We start from the raw sequence: 18,075 nt of genomic DNA, 5'->3' as shown, positions 1-18,075 counted from the left end.
AAAGATGACCCCGAGGCTTTTAGCCTCACAGGTTGGGAGCAGGAAGAGGGCCAAGAGAGGCCGGCCAGAGAGTGACAGGAAAGGAGGGAGCAGGTGTGCCGATGAGGAGAATCTCAGTCTTACTGGCATTAAGGCAGAGATCATTGACAGCACACCACTCCTGGATAGCACAGACAATCGGAGATGAGAGAAGAAGAGCTGGCTGAAGGGAGCCTGAAAATGAGCTGTGTCACCTCCTCAGCATTGAAAGTTGGGGCAGGGAGCAGCAATGCAGTATGCGCTATGCTGAGATAAGAGTTGAAGCTTAAATACACTGAACACTCATGTAAGCTAATGGAACCATTCTTAACTAAAAGAATACAGTACAGGGCTAATCAGTCAAAAGAAACAATGCCTGTGTTTGTGATGGCCACCAGACGGCGCGGGGATGCGGACGTCTCCGTGATTCTCTCCTCCATGTAGGGCCTCTTCGCGTGCTGAACCCCCTCAAGAAGCCCCACCAGAGGACCACATAGCCCTGGGCATAAGCGTGAAGGCTAGGTGCACCCCCGGTCCAATTCACAGGACGCAGGGTGCGTGTAAACGGGAGAAAACGGCGAGGCAGCAGGTGGCAGAGGGTGTTGCAGCCCCAAGCCCACACAGGGTACCAGGAGAAAGCAGCTCCGAGGGGTCATGCAGAAAGCGGACTGGTACGTTGTACATCTTGGTGAATGCGCCAGAGGAGCCGCGCTGACCCCTTCCACCCCCAGTTCTCTTAGTCAACTCACGCAGCCCCCCCCCACCACACAGAGGAGGAGCCCAAGAGGGTGTTTGAAGAGCACACAGCTCTTGGTGATGGCCTCAGTGGGTGGGCTTCCGAGCCGAGGAGGAGCCCCTGATTAGCCCAGGCAGAGGGTAAATTTGCCTGAGTGACATACACCATAGGGAGAGCTGAGGGCTCTGGAGCAGAGGCGTCTTGGACACGGGGTACAGGGCGGAGACCCCCTCCCTCTCAGGTTCGACAGGAGCGGCCTGGGGGTCTTGCCGCCCCTGTGAGCGGGGGAGAAAGCGGAATCTGGTGATGGGAACGTCTGCAGGAGAGAAGCCTTCTACTCTGTGGGACAACAGGTACCCATCCCCTTACACCATCACAAAGCACCATAACAAAGCAAAGCACTAACAGAGGGCCTAAACAGGGATGTGAGGGGATGAACCTGTTTCGACAATGCTTTCATAGATCGGACTTGTCTAGCGACCTCGTTGGGAGAGAAAAGAGGAAATAACGAGAAGGAGAGAGCGGGGTGGCTGAAGGAGGGTCAACATGCACAGACGGGGAGGGTAGAATGGAGGAGAGGGTGGACAAGATGTCCTGGGTTTTTGAGATGAAGTGTGAGGCAAGGGCATTAAGAAAGAGCCTGGGAGGCAACAGGAGGGGTAGAGACTGAAGCAGGGTTGGCCAGCTCCTTGCAGATTTTAAAGAGTTTGGCTGAGTTGTTAGATACCACAGACACATGGGCTTGAATGTAGACTCACTTCTTGGAGAGGACAGGGAGTCCAGTCCGTATTGCCTTTGGAGCAGTCAACAGGCCATTTTGTCAGAGGATGAATAAGAAGCCTTCCATTTCCTCACAGCCGCCCTACACTTACGTGTAAGTGTAGCTAGGTCGGAGTCATACCATGAATTGCTCTTTGCGTTGGACTTCAAACGGATCCTCATGACAGGGGCAAGAGCATCAAGACCTTTAGAAATAGAAGAGTAGAGCAGGTACAGGGCTGTGTCAGGATGTGAGGTAGCTAGCGGTGGCGGGGGCGGAGGGGGAGAGAAGGTGGCGGGGAAAGCCTCGACTGACACACGCTTCATGGGCCGATGTCCGAGAAGGTAGGTGACCATGTAGGGTTAGGCTTTGCCTGGGGAGAAGAGAGGGAAAGATGGACGAGGAGAGGTCCAGCCACTCAGAGAGAAATTAGGTGAATTGACCAGGAGGTGGGTAGATAGTAGCCACAGTGAGAAAATGGCTAAGAGCGAGAGAGAGAGAGAGCCTACAGACCAGGCACTCAAAAGAAGAGCAAGTCTGAGTGGGAATGATAGAGGCAGAAATCCACTCGGGAAAGATCAGTGCTTAATCCCCCCCCCCCCCCCCCCCCCACCGGACCCGGGAAGATCTGGGTGTGGAGAGAATCTTGTAACCATCTGGAAGGAGTGTGTCAAAGCCGAACCATGTCTCATTAAGTCGGAGGACATCAAGGTCTAGGTCTTCTAGGAGATGTCAGATGTCAGAGGAGTGTTTGACAGCAGAGCGAGAGTTGAGAGTGGGAAGATGAAGAAGGTTGCCAGTGTTAAAGACCTTCCCGGGAGGGATACAGATCAGATGTACGCCCTGCAGAGGTGAAGAAGGAGCCCTAGGAGGAGGAGGGGAGGAGGAGTGGGAGGGCAACGTAGGGCAACGTAGAGGAAGGGACAGCACAAGATGAGAGGAAATTGATAAGGCGAGGGAAGCGCCTGTCAAAGAGGAGGAGATTGGCCCGAGGGCCTTGGACCATGACAGTGCTATTAAGGTAGGCATTTATGTTGACTTTAGAGGAGTCAAAGGAAGCCACGAGAACTTCCCAGCAAGTGCCACCATTAATGGGAGATGAGATAGAACAGAGCACAGAGATCATATGTAGAGTCCATAGATCCAGCAAAGAGGATATCAGTGAGAGTCTGTCTGGAGGAAGCATTGGATTAGGTGTTGGCGATAGGAAGACCAGGGTTGGAAGCCAAGATATCCTTTTTGAACTTCTTCCTGCCATACTTGGAGAGAAGGGAAGGATAGTCAATGGAGAAGCAGTTGGAAAAGATATGAGCTACAGAAAGCGCCATGAGACTGGAAGCGAGGAGAGGAGGAAGAACCAGGCGGGGCTCAGCAGCTAGGGGTGGAATGGAAGGGAGTAGTAAGGTCACTGGCCCAGCAAGTTACAGAGAATTGGCAGTTTACAAGCAGAGTTCAGAGAAATTATCAACTTCAGCAGAATTTGACTTGCAGGCAAAAAACTAAAACAGCAAAATTTGATTTTCAAGCAAGAAGCAAAGACAGCAAAAAGAGTACTGCAATGAGAGGGTTAATTTCAGCCATGTATGGGGCCCTGGTTGGGGCGGGAGGTGGGACCACAGGGAACTTGAGAGAGCAATGCGAAAAAGACCTAAGGGTAGATGTTGATGAGAATATCTGGAGCAAGCTTTGCTGGTGGGTTACCAAGACGTCATTATCTTGCCAGTATACCCAGCACGCCATTACGCTCCTCTACAGGTTGCAGTTTGACCCGGTCAGATTGTCAAAGATGTTTCCAGATACCAGTCCCATGTGCTGGAGGGGTTGTGAAGAGAGTGCCGATTACTGGCATATGTGGTGGAGCTGTCCGAGGATACAGGTGTTCTGGGACGAGGTCCTCGGATGGATTAGAGACCTAGTAGGGGTAGTCGGATAAAAATCCCCTGTTGGCTTTGTTTGGGATGGAGAAGTTGGATGGGGATTACTCCAGGCTTCCGGAAATAGCATTGTCCTTATTACTGGCCGCCAGGGCATGCATTGCTATCAAATGGATAAATGCACACACCCAGCAGGAGGGAGTGGTCCAATGTGGCCAAGAGCATTTATGCGATGGAAATAATTACTGCGGGGCTCCACGAAAGATCGGAGCCGATGAAGATGGAATAGTACCCCTTTATTGTTGGATATATGAACCTAGACCCGCACACAGGGTAGAAGGAGGCAGAATTTGCCAGGGTAGGAGTAAAGGTGAGGAGGTGTTGAAACGGAGGTGGGAGGAGCATGGAAGGGAGTCAGTCAGTGCCGTTTGAAGGGTGACATCAGAGTAAGGAGGACAAGCATAATGTACATTGGACAAAGGCTTGGGATCCTGGACAATGAAGGAATAAGTGGCACCAGGGGGAGGGGGGCAGGGTCGGGAGGGCGGGGGCGGGGTGAAAGAGGGGGTGTTGGCGGGGGTTAGTTAGTTGATGTTTTCTTGTGTTTTGAAGCATTCATTTTGCATGGTTGTAATATTGCATTCCTCTGCAAAACAAAATAAAACCAAATGTGCAAAAAAAAGAAACGATGCCTTACAACACATGAAATACTGATATGTTCAGAAACAAAGCATAGAAAGAATAACTACCAAGTGGCCCCGTGTCTTGTGCAATGCATGCACACAGTTTTGCACACTGAATGCGGATACTTCTATTTTCCAAACTGCAGTATGCAGTATTTGGACCAGCTGAAGGTATAATTAATGACATGGACCTATTTAGAAGTTATGAGAAAGTATAACAAAGTACAAAAACTAAAATTCATAATGCTCTCCTTAACTGCTCATTGCAAGTTTCTTGGGCCACTTAAGTAGTGTTTACTTATTGCCATTTTTATTCAATTGATGTATTTTAATTGGATTATTTTTGTCTTAATATAAAATCAAGTAACCTAGCTCTTATATTTTCTAGCGTGTCGTGGTGCAACGCATTTTGCCTGCTTTGACCTCAGAATTTGTGAACCCTGATATGGTGCCCTTTGTTTTGCCTAATGTTCTACTGATTGCTGAGGAGTGCACCAAAGAAGAATATATAAAGCTTATTCTGCCTGAACTTGGACCTGTATTTAAACAGCAAGAACCCATCCAGGTATGTTTTTTCTATTTAATTAATAGCTGAAGTAGTGACATATTTCTCTGATTGCATTTCAAGTCATCCTCTCAAGGGATAAAAAAGAATGTATTCTTGCAACCTGTCCCCTTTTGTTTCGGAGCCCTGTACCTAGCAGATACACTCCAACAATTAACTGCAACCCGAATTGGGTCTATGGGATATAAGAGAACTTGAATCAGTTGTGAAAACCTGGGCAGGACTAGACATGGAATTCAATTAATCTTAATTACTGTGCATTAGTAGCCCAAAACCAGTGACCCCAAAACTTCTGGGCTCCATTTCAACAGTTTCTATGAGAATGGCACAGAGCTTGTGGGCCATAATTTTGAAGCATAAGTATTAACAGCTGTATGTGATTTGAGTATTCGTCGTGTGAGGGGAGGGTGCTTTTGTTCAGTTTACAAATTGGTAGGACTCTTAAAAAACGTTTGGGCTTCCTTTGATATCTCAGATACTGTAAGAGGTATGCTGTTCTCATTACATTAGTGTAATGCACTATAAGCTGTGATGTGAATTTTAATTGTTTAACAAAAAATGAACTGCAGCTGGGATTCCTGCATGTGTTATCCCCACCTCCCATCTGCACACTCCCTGCTTCAGCTGACAATCCTTTTTTTTGTCTTAAACTGGAGATTTGCATAATTATTTTTGTCTGTTGTGCCTTTGGCATTCTAAATGTCCATCTTTTGATTTTCCACACACGTTATGCTACGCAGTCAACGATTTAAAGCCTGCTGCTCGTGCGAGGTGTCTTTTTCCATAACAGATCCACACCATTTTTGCCTTGCCATTCTAGGCCCAGATCACTCAGGCACTTTGAACATGCTATGTAGGGCACTTTCTTTCAGATTGCATATGTCAAGACTCTCAGGCTAGGAGGTTGACGTAAAGAACACTGTGCTAGAAGATCGCTGCTTCTTTGTTGCATTGAATGGCAAGTCCACAACCTTTTTATTTTTTCTCTAGCACTACGTTGCTGACACCTTTTTTCAGATTGGCTTGGGACTCTTTAGGTCATCCTGTGCATTGCTCAGCACATTCATCCTGGACAAAACCCTTGGAGCTGCTCTGTGCCTTTTACCGACCGTTTCTTACACAGCCTAGACCTAATTGAAGGAATGTACCACCCCAGTAACCTAACCACAACCAGCTGGCTGAGGTTCATATAAGGCCTAAAATACTTCCTGGAGAAGGGTCCTCAAAGATTGGCATTGGGGAATCTCCTGAGGTGCCACAGACTTCAGTTAAATCACTGTCTGGGCTTAGTGACTTAATGATTTCATTTTTTTTCCGACTTGCAGCACTACTAGTTGCGCTCCTACTCAATGTACCCCATGATGGCAGTTGTGCACGAGTATGATGAAAATGGTTGAGTAGGGACCAACCAACAGACCCTAGTCTACACCGCTCATGATCTGTGGAGGAGTGTGGACCTCTTCATCCATTTCAAAGGAATCTACTTCTTCAGTATCTCTTGCAGGAGTGTAACAAAGTCACTACCCAGACATTGTCCCAAGAGTTGAGGTTGACTCTCTGAACCAGGAAAAGCCAGCATTGCTGCGCCTTTGGGCCAGTGCCACAATTTACCTCAAGATGATAATGGTTTGAATACTCTGTGTTAGGCAGAAACCTGTGCAGTTCCCTTAGGGACCACTGCAAAAGATTTAAGACTACAGGTGTTGGCAGTAAACCCACTTGGTAGCAGTCTGGACCACCCAGATTTACCTGGTAGCTGTGGCTGAGCAGTCAGACTTCCCTCAAGAAGAGTTAGGCAGTATGCAAAGTATACTCAATAGGCACTCAGATACAATAATACAAGCAAACACTGACCAGAGCTTTGGTATCAAAGTATATAATTATTTATTTAAAAACATACAGTTGAAACACTCCAGCACTCTTATTGTAAAATATTCTAAACACAGTTACTATTATTATATATACACCCCTTTTTCCCTATTAGAAAATCACAGTAAAACACCACTTATTTTCATACAGAGGTGAGCGCTTAACTAGATTGCACTCTAATAAGTTTGTGAAAAAGGGAGGGAAAAAGACAGAATAAGCAGAGGTACACCACTCTGATTCCAGAACACTGTTAGCAAGGCAGAGAGCAAAAAGTCACTTGTGAGCCAAAGTCCAAAGGCTGGGCCCACTCTTAGAGAGAGCAGAGCACAAATGCGCCCAAGATCACACAGTTACACTAGGCTTAGAAAGTCTTGCAGAGGGTTCAGCAAAGCGTTTAGAGAGGCTTAGAAAAGTTTAGCCAAGGTGTCCCAGGCTAACCCAGGTTCGAAAGCCGGGGGCTAAATCTACCCCGTACAGTCGGTAGCAAGGGAAGCCAGGCGGGACACTGTACCTTAAGTGGGAAGGATCCTCCAGCGGTGGCAGTTGTTCCTGGTAGTAGGTGCAAGTTGCGTCGTCGTCCAGGGGAAGAGAAGATCTCGACTTGGAGGAAAGATGAAGGTCGTTGCACTACCAGGGCAGAAACCAGCCGCAGAGTTTTCCGGTTAAAAGGTGGTACCTTGGTTTCGCGGTCGTGGTAAGACGTGGTATCCCGGTTGCTGGGGTGCTTGGCACGGGCAAGGCGGCCACGAGATACGTCGGGAAAGCGAAAAGACGGTGAAACTGGTTATCCCCACCAGTCAAAGGAAGAAGACTCTCTGGCGGGAGATCTCCTCTGTCGTTGGGAAAAGTGGTGAGGCAGTCCAGCAGGGCTCCACCGGTGGTGGTGTTGTGGCAGTTCGGCTCAGCTTCTCCCTCGTCGGATTCTTAGGTCCTGTGGCGACTTCTGAAGTTCCAGTCCCCAAAGCCCTGCTTTTATGCAGCAAACCCCCATTCACTCAGCCTAGCTGCCACTCAAACATGCTAAGTGGTGAGCCGGCCGCTCACCACTTGGACCAATCAGGACGGAGTGCAACTTGAGTTGCCTAAATTCCCCTCCTAAGTACCCCAGACACAGTGGCACCACTTTGGAGGGCTTCTGTGGAGAAGCCCGCCAAAAAGTGGAACAAAGGACTCGACTTGGGTTGGAGTCACAAAAGAGAACACAAACCCCATTTTAGAATCAAGTTTTGGCAAAAAATACCAACCGGAGAATTAATATTAATTAAATAAACAGGCGGTATGTTCGAGGCTACCGTAAATAATTAAAGATAGTAGCCTAAAACAATGGGAAATCCCATAGGGAAATATTCACGGTTAAATATAAAAAGTAGTATCCACTGCCACCAGCCAAAACTCAATCAGGGGGGACGGAGACGTGCCCCCTCGACTAACAGACCCCAGAGCAATTGAATTGCCCCAGCCAGTACGTCCACAATATGGTGGTTTGTACTGGTTCTGTTCAGAATTTAAGACTAGTAAAGTCAATGGTGACTTTACATGCCCTGGGAGACAGTAGTCAGTCCCAGGGTATGGAGTCTATACTGGGGGGTCACTATGACACCCCTGTGTCACTGCACTGAGGGTGCTGTGTAACACACATCACAAAACACACATGAAGCCCTATGGAGTAAAAGACCCCATAGCCCATCAAACACATCTAGATTCAAAGAAACACTCTCAAATCATGCCCAAGAGTGAGGGTAAAAGAGTCTCATTCTTGGCAGGAGAAAAAAATAAACCCCAAAAATCCAGCAAAGCTGCTGGGGGACTCACTAGGTTAGGAAATTCAGCCTAAACAGAGAATTCTCCCTAACACTCTGAGACCCCCTTCTTATACTCGAGATGGACCCCCTGCAAATAAGTTTCCCCAGTCCCTGTTTTACTCATCTTTCTTTAAGGAAGTAAAGGAATCCGGCCTTAAATGCTCAGAGAATGAGGAAAGCCCTGCAGAGCGATGGAGGGAGGCAAGAATGTGGAAAGCTGCCAGAACCAGTCATGGCCACAGACCCCCCCCCCCCCCTGCCAGACTAAGCATATGTTTGACCCTGCAAGGAGAAAGATCAGACTCCCCACTGTGGCCTGGTACTCCTTCACCACCCTAGATGGGTCTACAGAGGTTGAAGCATAGCAGAGCAGCAGCCGACTGTGGACAGGTGAGACAAAATACACATTGGTTCCGGGAATTCCACCTAATTCCAGAATAGCAGCTGGGCCATTCAAAGTCTCAGAGTAAGCATAGATTGTACATGTGATCCAATTTGCCCAAATAAAACTCCAGGTCAATCAGAGAGACCTAATTACGTAGGGATCTTTAAAAGGCTAGAGGAAATGAAAACCAATGTGGCCCTTAAGAGGAACTGGCAGAAATGTAACTTAATTCCAGAGTGGGACAAGCTGTTGAAGCTGGCAGGCACCAGGGAGCTGACAAGGCTGAGGGAGTTGAACAAGCTTGGAATAGAGACTTGCACAAGCTGGTAACAATGAGGGGCTTGCAAGAGTTGAAATGCTGGGAAAATGAAAGGCCTCAGAGAGCTGAGAGGCTAGAGAATTGGCAAGCCTGTAATTCCTGATGAGCCACGTGGCACCCCGGACAGAACTGCGAGAGCAAACCTGGCCCAGGGGAACAACCCAACCAGGGGGTGGAAATCTAAAGCTGGATAAATCATTTTCTCTGTCTATTCATTCTACTCTCACCTCTTGCCTTCTTGCTATTGAGTCTTGGATGTCGGCCCACTTCCTCCATCTCAATCCCTCCAAGACTGAAGTTCTCTTCTTCCCTGCCATCTTCTGCCTCCCCCTTTAATTTCTTTTCCCTCTTGGTCTCTCCCTATTGCTCTATCTGACCGGATTGACTGTTCCCTTTCTTTCTCCTCTCATATTTCCACTCTTTCCCGCTCCTGTCGGTTTCATCTTTTTAATATCCCAAAGGCTAGACTTTCTCTCTATTCCTGAAACCAAAATTCTTGTCTTGTCTCTTCTATTGTTCCTCTCTTCTCTGTGGCCTCACTGCTACTCGTATCTCTTTCCTCTGCTCGATCTACAACTCTGCTTTTAGTCTCTCTTTTTCTCTATCTTCTCGTGACTCTATTGCCCCTGCTTTTGTCTCACTCCACAGGCTTCCTTGAATCACATTTGCTCTTTAACTTCTTTTCCCTGTTCTTTAAATGTCTCCATAATCTTGCCCCTCCCTATGTTCTCTTATCTCTTTCTATGTCCCATTCCACTCTCTCTGCTCCAAATCTTTCTTCTTACTGTTCCTCCTCCCCTTTGCGCTCCCATTTCCATTCTTTGTCTCTCTTGGACCCCAAACACTAGAACCGCGCTTCCTTTTCCTCTTCGATCACTACTTTTTTTTTTTTTTTTTTTTTACCTGCTTTCGCTCATGCCTTAAAAACGAATTTGCTTGCCTGTTGATTTTTATTTTGCAGATTTTTTTCTCATAAAGTGTACTGTTTATTTTATTCCTATAAAGCGCTTTGGTGTATGGCGCCATATAAATAAAAATCAAATGCAGCAGAGTCAGCAGAATGACGTAATCGGAAGGCATAGTGAGCCGAGCAATGTATCCCTGAGACTGCTAGAAAGATGAGAGGCGGGTTGAGAACTACATCCCTGAGACTTTACTTGGAACTTCAAGAATTGGGCTGAGCAATATATCCCTTACATTCTGTTTAGAGTAGAAAACTAGTAGGAAGCCAGTATCCTTACTAAACAGAAAACTCAGACCATCTGCAGTTCTTCCCTTTCCCACATCTTTTGGATGCATTCTTCAGATAGTACATCCTTTTTTACAGGACCCCCAGACACTGTGGGAATTTCTCATTATTCATCACAACAAAAATAGTGTTGAACAAATGTATCACTTAGCTGTGCTTTGTTGGTCGAGATAAGAGGCTCCAAAGGGCCCTACGATGATGGAATCGGTGTGTTCTGTGGCGTGTTCAATGTTGGGTCTAGCATTCCGTACATGCAGAGCAGAAAAGATTTGACTTTCAACATTCTTTGCAGATTTGGGTAGAGCTGCAACTTAAGCCATTTTACATTGACTCCATAGTCAGTACTTTTTATGCTGCCAGGCCCACAAACTCAGTCTAGTTGGCCGCTGCCTCTGTTACTCATCGCTCCTTACATCTCTGCCAGTGCTCATTCTGTTAAAGAAACCCTGCTTTTTGACTTGTTACACTGGGTTGTCTTCTCCTACCTTGAGGTGTTATTTCAAAGGTATTGCCTGAGATTATTTTTTCTGCACTGGTTCTGCCCCTTTTTAAGGTACTAAAGTCGGACACCTTTGGTACTGAAGGTTCCTACCCAGTTCAGTCATCCGCCACCAATTGCTTCAGCAGCAAATCCCTCTAGTATGTCTCCTCTGGATTTGCTGTGCCCTCATGCATCAGAGCAGCCAACTATTATGGTTAGCCGGTCTGCAGCTCAAGCCCCAATGTGGAGAAACCTCTCCGTCTGGGGTGGGCCCATCAGGCCCAGACAATGCTCCTTCTACACAATTGAATCAAAACGGCAGCGATTATTTGCCTTTTGCCAACTCGTATTTTCCATGACAGACATTTGGGAAGCATGTACTCCTTACATTTAAAGGTTCCTGACCCCACCACCCCCCTCTGTTCCCCCACAAAATTTTATTTTGACTGCAGTATCCTCCCCTAAAGCTGGAAATATGAGAATTCTACTCCTTGTTGATGACCCGAAGGCCTTGGCAAAAGCATCAGTTGGCGACTCCTAATTGATGCTTTGAAGCCAAATAAAGATATGTGCCTATCAGCACAACCATTGGCATAATCTGTAGTGGCGGCGGTACGTCATGGCAAAGCCTCCTCAAGTTCCTCTGCTACACCTTCACACAATGATGTGTTATGGACCCTTTTGGGAAGAAGATATATCAAAACGCATTCAGTCCAACTCAGACCATATTGTTGTGACTTGCAACCTTCACTTATGGTGGGACATCTCAGAATGTACCCTTACCTTTCTCCTGGGAAGTGCCTGTCATTTCAGGCAGGACAGTGAGATGCCAAACCGGTTGCCATCGAAATTCAGAAATCTAAAATTCGGGTTCCTCTAGGTGCATGCTTCTCAGTCTTGGCATTAGATGTCAAGCGCGGATGTGCAGCACCCAACTGTAGAATGACACCCATACAAATGTCCTTGAACTTCCCTTTGACTGAGAAAGTCTGTCCATTATGCTCTAACGGAGGTTAAAACGAATGCTGAAAGTAAAATCCCTGGCTGCACTTTAAAAACTATCTGCCAAGCTACACCATCCGCTCCTGTCTAAGGACCATCATGCCAGTCAGTCCAGGCCTTTTAAGGCTTTCTGTCAAGGGCAAAGTACAGACTTGAATAGTAGAGGGAAGGAAATTGTAAAAGAAAACCTCCTGCTAGTCCTCATTGCAAAGGCCTGATTTGCTGATACATTGCGCCCACTGTAAAGACTGGAGGGGGGTCTGCACTTCCGCTCTCTATATGGTAGAGGGGAGGCACAGAGGCCCCTGCCAAGATTCTCTATTATGGTAACGTAGTCGAGCAATCAAGCCTAGCTTCTCGGGAGGTGATGCGAGCTAGTTTTTAAGTACAGTGTAGTCCCCAAGCACCCACAAAGGAATGTCCACACACTGTATCGGTTAACAGTCTTTATATAATTAATATTCAAATTCATATACACGATCACAATAACTCACTTTGTGCTCCGAAAATTAACAATGGTAAATATGTACAGTTCTAAAGTGGTACCACTAACGTTACTCGATCTATTAAAGTGCATATGGTCAGAATAACACACAGATCAAAATAAAGGGGAAACCAGCAGTAGAGAGAGGAAGGAAAGCAAGGCGGTTGAACAATAGGCAGAGTACTGGTAGCTACCGTTAAACACAGCTCTGTGTGGAGATCCCCCCCACCTGGGCAACCTGTAGAAGAAAGATACAAGCCCAGTCCATATATTGTTCACCCTTAGACTTCCCAATAGTGCTGCAACCCCAAAGTACCTTGTTGTTGTAGAGTTCCGCGTCGGGGGGAAATCGACAACCCTTCTGGAGTGTCCTCCCTTTCAGGCAGGAGTCACGGGTCGTCGAACGTCCGACGGAGAACAGGTCGAGCTACGATGGGGAAGTGGCCGCATCGTTCCTAGCCGTGCTTGTTGACGGGGAAGCGTAAACCTCCTGCAAGGAAGAGGCGTGCGGGGCACCTCGGTGTCGATAGTTCTGGACTGCAAAGAGTTGAAGAACTGTGGCCCAGCAAGGACGTTGAGTCGTCGGTGTGTCTGTGGTCTTTGGGTGGCGGGAAACCCACCGGTGGATGCTCCTCAGCGCGTCGACGGTTAGGCCTTCTCCAGCAGGATACAGCGGCGACGATGCGGACGAGAGCGTCCTTGGATCACGGAAGTTTCTTAGGCAACAGGAGCACGGCGGCTCCAGTCGGCGACGGCGGTCGACGACAGTGACGGACAACAGTCCGGGAGCTTCTCCTTGGAGTTCCGCAGCAGTCCCTGTATCGGGTTGGCAGCCTGTCGAAGGTCTGTCTACCAGGGAGCTTAGGCAAAGATCAGCTGCGCACAATGGTTCCTCGAAGCTCGGGAAGAGGGCGCCTTACCAGGTCCTCTCTGGGTCACTTCTTGAAGCACAGCAGCTTTCAGTTTGCGAAGGAGAGCAACAGCAATTCTTCTCATCCAGCAGGGCTCAAGGTTAAGCTTCACTCCAGTTACTCGTCGTAGTAGACTTCAGCTTCTGAACACGATTCCTAGCAGTGAGAGGTCCCCAGGTATACTGTTGATCTCCCATTCATTCCGCTGGGTCACACTCGAGCATCCAATCACGACTACGGGTATTCATGCAGGCAGGCAACCAATCAAGTACACAAGGTATTCAGGCCATTGACTTCTCTCCAGACACTCACTACAAGTTATGTGTATTGGGACAAGTACCGAGCCATTCAACACTCTAAACTCCATTCATACCGGTTTCGGGCAGGGCTGTCTCAACCATTGTGTCAAACACCAGATACTAGACAGTCACAACATAGAATGTATATTCGTCACACAGTCCATTCACCCAGGTCCCACCCACAGGCGTACCCACAACATACGGTCATTGAGAAGTCTCCAGCCAGTCTGGTCGGCACTTCCCCACACTACCATATACAGAACTTCCACCCAACAGCCAGTCAGGGGGAAGGGACAGAGGCAGGGCTTCCCGGGACTTCAGGAAGATCAGGGTAACAGATGATGGAAGGCAAGAGGCCATGGGGGCCATTTTGTCTCCATCTGGAATCTACGGATTCCAATGACAGGGCCTGGGCATCCCAAAATGGAGGGTGCTCAGGGCACCAGTCATTTCAGCACAGAGCTGCCACCAGCCCGTACCCTGCTCTGTGGGTCACACACAGGTGCCCAAAACATACACTAGGAGCACAGGGTTGTACCCCTTACTCATGGGTGCCATAAGGGTATCCCATGGGTCTGTTCACCAAACCAAAAGAGAGAGGGCTGCACCGCCAGGAGCCCATATGAACTCCTGCGCGAAAAACACGACAGAACACACGATAAGCAGTAAAGGACAAAGATACGGAGGCCCTGTCCCTCTGATACATTTCCAGCATCACAGTCGCCCCCCACCAGACTGAGGTGGAGGGTGCCTAATCTCCCACTGGATAGGCACCCTCATCCAGACGGTCAACATACCTTCTGGAAAGGCCATCTGCATTATTGTGACTCTTCCCTGGTCTGTGCTCAATGGTAAAGTCTAGTCCTTGCAGATTTATGGACCACCTGAGCAGTTTCGGGTTTTCACCCTTCATCTGCATAAGCCACTTCAGGGGCTTATGATCGGTTTGGACCTTGAAGGTAGACCCGGTAAATTAGGGTCTAAAACGCCTAAGGCTCCAAACAATACTAAAACATTCCTTTTCAACAGTAGCCCACTTAAGTTCCCCTAGCCTTAAGTTGTCTACTGATGAATATGATTGGATGTTCTCTTCCTTTGTCATCTAACTGGGACAAGACAGCTCCAATTCCGGTGTCGCAGGCGTTAGTTTCAACGATAAAGGGCTTGCTGTAATCCGGCGCACACAGCACGGGTGCCCGACACAGACTTCCTTTCAAGCCATCAAAGGCCCTCTGACAGTCTTCAGTCCAATTAACCTTCCTAGGTTGCTTGGGCGAAGTCAACGCTGTCAGGGGTGCAGCTATGGTTCTATAGTCTGCCATGAAATTGCGATCATGCCCAGTGAGGCCCAAAAGGCTCTCACCTGGGTTTTAGTAGTGGGAGTCTCCCAGTCCTGTACGTCCTGTACTTTACTGGGGAGAGGTTGGATTTGATGCCCTCCTACCTCATGACCAAGATAGGTGACTTTCCCCTGAGCTATCTGGCACTTGGTGGCATATATACTGAGGTTAGCCCTTTTTAACACCTGCAACACTTTGTCCAGATTTGTCAAATGATCTTCTCAGGTGGAACTGTAGACGGCAATGTCGTCTAAGTAAGCCACACAAAAGGCTTCCAGCCCACTGAGGGCATGGTTGACTAATCTCTGGAAAGTGGCAGGGGCCTTCTTCAACCCGAAAGGCATGGCCCTAAACTGGTAGAGTACCTCTGGTGTTGAGAACGCCGTCTTTTCCTTGGCATGATCCGTCAGAGCTTATTTGCCAATAGCCTGAGGTAAGGTCAAAGGTGCTCACAAATTTGGCAGCACCTATGGTGTCCACAAGCTCATAAGCCTGGGGCAAAGGGTGCGCGTCAGTTTTGGTGACGGCATTGACTCCTCGGTAGTCCACACAGAACCTCCAATCCTTGGTACCTGCCTGGGAACTTGCCTTGGGGACAAGGACCACGGGACTGGACCAGGGACTGGTGGAGGGTTCAATAACACCCAGATCCAACATCTTGGCGACCTCAGCCTTGATGTGGTTCTTGACGGTGTCTGACATACGGTAGCACCTGCTTGAGACAGGCACACTGTCACCAGTGTCAATCTTGTGCCTAAACCACGGTGTACGGCTTGGTGTCAGTGAAAACAGAGAGGCGTACTGCCGGAGCAAAGCCCGGCACGCCTTCTGCTGCTCGGTCGTCAGATCGGGAGAGAGATGCACTCCCTCCACAGAGCCATCCTGAGGGTTGCTATGCAGCAAATCAGGAAGGGGCTCACTCTCATCCTCTTCTTGCCCTGAAGTTAGCAAGAGGCATGAGACTTCGGCCCACCTTCGAAAAGGCTTGAGCCTGTTAACATGGAATATCTGAGGGGCTACCCCAGAGGCTCCCATGTCAACCAGATAATTGACCTCGCCCATCTTGGAGATTATCCGGAAGGGTCCAGTCCATTTATCTGCCAAAGCCCGAGGCTTGATAGGCTCCATCACGAGGACCTCCTGTCCTGGAGTCCAATCCACTTGCGATGCTTTAAGGTCATGCCAGTACTTATTCATTTCCTAGCTGGCCTTAAGGTTCGCTGTTGCATGACCCATCATCTGTGTCATCCTCCGTCTGAGGCCTAACACATAGTCCCCCACTTGCTTGGCGGGAACTAGAGGGGTGGCCTCCCAACTTTCTTGGATCAAGGCGAGGAGCCCCCTCACGGGATGTCCAAAGAGTAATTCAAAGGGGCTGAAACCAACACCCTCTTGAGGTACCTCTCTGTAAGCAAACAGCAGGGATGGCAGGAGAAGATCCCACTTCTTCCTGAGGGGCTCTTCCAAAGCGCCTAACATGCCCTTGAGAGTTTTGTTAAATCTCTTAACCAAACCGTTGGTCTGCTGGTGGTAAGAGGTGGAGAATTTGTAAGTTAGCCCGCATTCTTTCCACATGGTTTTCATGTAACTCGACATGAAGTTGGATCCTCTATCAGAGACAACCTCCTTAGGGAATCCAACATGGGTGAAAATGCCCAGGAGAGCCCTGGCAACCACCTTGGCCGTAACCGTCCAAAAGGTGTATAGCCTCAGGGTACCTGGTAGCATGATCTACCAAAACTAGAATGAAGCAATGTCCACCCTACGTGGGAGGGTCAAGGGGACCGACGATGTCGATGCCAACCCTCTCAAACGGTGTGCCCACCACTGGCACCGGTTGCAATGGGGCAATGACTCTACCTCCAGTCTTGCCAGACAGCTGACAAGTTGGGCAGGTCCTGCAGTGGGACTCCACTTCTTCTCCCATCCGGGGCCAGTAGAAATGGGCAGAGAGCCTCTGTTTAGTCTTCTTGGTACCAAGATGACCAGCCAAGGGCACCTCATGCCAACTGCAGCAGGAATGGCCGGAAAACCTGGGGTACCACCAACCTCTTGAGGGCACCAGGTTCAGGCTTAGTGGGCTCACTAACAAGGAGCTCACCCTCCCAATAAATCCGAAATGTCCTAGGCACTTCTCCCTGTGCCTGGGACAGGGCCTGTGTCCTCAGACCCTCGAGAGAGTGACACTCTTTGTCCCTTACAGAAGCTCGCCCGGGAGGGTCCCCCTTCAGCCAACAAGCATTGAAGATCGGGATGATCCTCTGGGTTAAGAGCCTCTCCCACAGGAAAGTCTTCTGGCTCGTCTCCCACAGGTGTTGAGACAGGATTTACCACTGGACCCAGCCCGTCCGGAGCATGGATCCCAATGGGTGCTGTCGGAACATCGGGAGGAGTAGGGGCTCCCTCCACAGAGGCGGCCTTCTTACTCCTCCGTTTCTTTCGTGCCTTGGGTTTCCACGTTGACAAGGGTACCGGGCTCGCAGCTGGGCCCTGTGTGACCTGCGATCGGGTGACTGCCACAGCAGCCATGGGTAGACCATCCGTGATCATCCCCAATTCGACCAAAACGTTTCCCAACAAAATATTCGCAGGCATGTTGTCCTGAACCAGGACCGGAAGCTTTGCTGTCTTGTCTCCAATCGTAATGTTGACTAAGGCTACAGGCGATAATTTGGGAGGCCCACCAGCTAACCTGGTGGTTCTCAGAGGAGCACCTACATAGTCTTCTGGCTTGAGCAGGGTCCTGTCCACCACTGTCATGCTTGCCCCAGTGTCTCTCAAACCATTAGAAGGCTGGCCATTCAAGAGGACACTTCTCAAAAACCTACGAATGTTTTGCGGGATAGTCGCCAGTACTTCTGCGTACTGGTCCCAGGCCCCAAGGGACACTAAGGAAATCTCTACGGGAGCACCGAAGGTGATCCCAGTAGAGGAGAGGAGGACGTGGCCTCCACCTCAGGTACGGAGTAGGGATAGGTCAGGCTGACAGTCTGGACTCCAAGTGCCTTACCCTTACACCTGGGGTCATCCCTTTGGTGATCCAGAGCCCCACAATCCCAGCATGTGCGGGGCGTGCAGGGTACGGTACTGGAACCACTGGGACCCTGCTTTGCAGCAGGCGGACCACTACTCTTACTCCCACCCACAACAGACTTATCCCCACTAGGTTTTTGGGTCTTCGGAGAGGAAGGTTTTGGTTTACCCGACTGTGATTGCTTTTGGGACTCCTCAGCTTTCTGAGAGGCCCCTTTTTCTTTGTCCTTCCCACTGGAGTTCTTAGGGGACACCCGGTGGGAGA

At 48.9% G+C, this 18,075-nt stretch overlaps 1 protein-coding gene across 2 annotated transcripts in view; it reads left to right on the top strand.

Moving 5' to 3' along the window:
- The window catches only part of SCYL2 (SCY1 like pseudokinase 2), a 1,629,773-nt gene that overhangs the window by 684,195 nt on the left and 927,503 nt on the right, over positions 1-18,075 (top strand). For both annotated transcript variants that reach the window (XM_069629360.1, XM_069629361.1), the window contains exon 9: positions 4,460-4,636. In XM_069629360.1, the coding sequence (XP_069485461.1) occupies positions 4,460-4,636 (177 nt within the window). The remainder of the gene's footprint in view (positions 1-4,459; positions 4,637-18,075) is intronic.

This window comes from Ambystoma mexicanum, chromosome 12 (genome assembly GCF_040938575.1).
Source record: "Ambystoma mexicanum isolate Mex_15411 chromosome 12, UKY_AmexF1_1, whole genome shotgun sequence".
Classification (NCBI taxonomy): domain Eukaryota; kingdom Metazoa; phylum Chordata; class Amphibia; order Caudata; family Ambystomatidae; genus Ambystoma; species Ambystoma mexicanum.
Note: the sequence above shows the minus strand (reverse complement) of the source record. Positions and strands in the feature narration are given on the sequence as shown.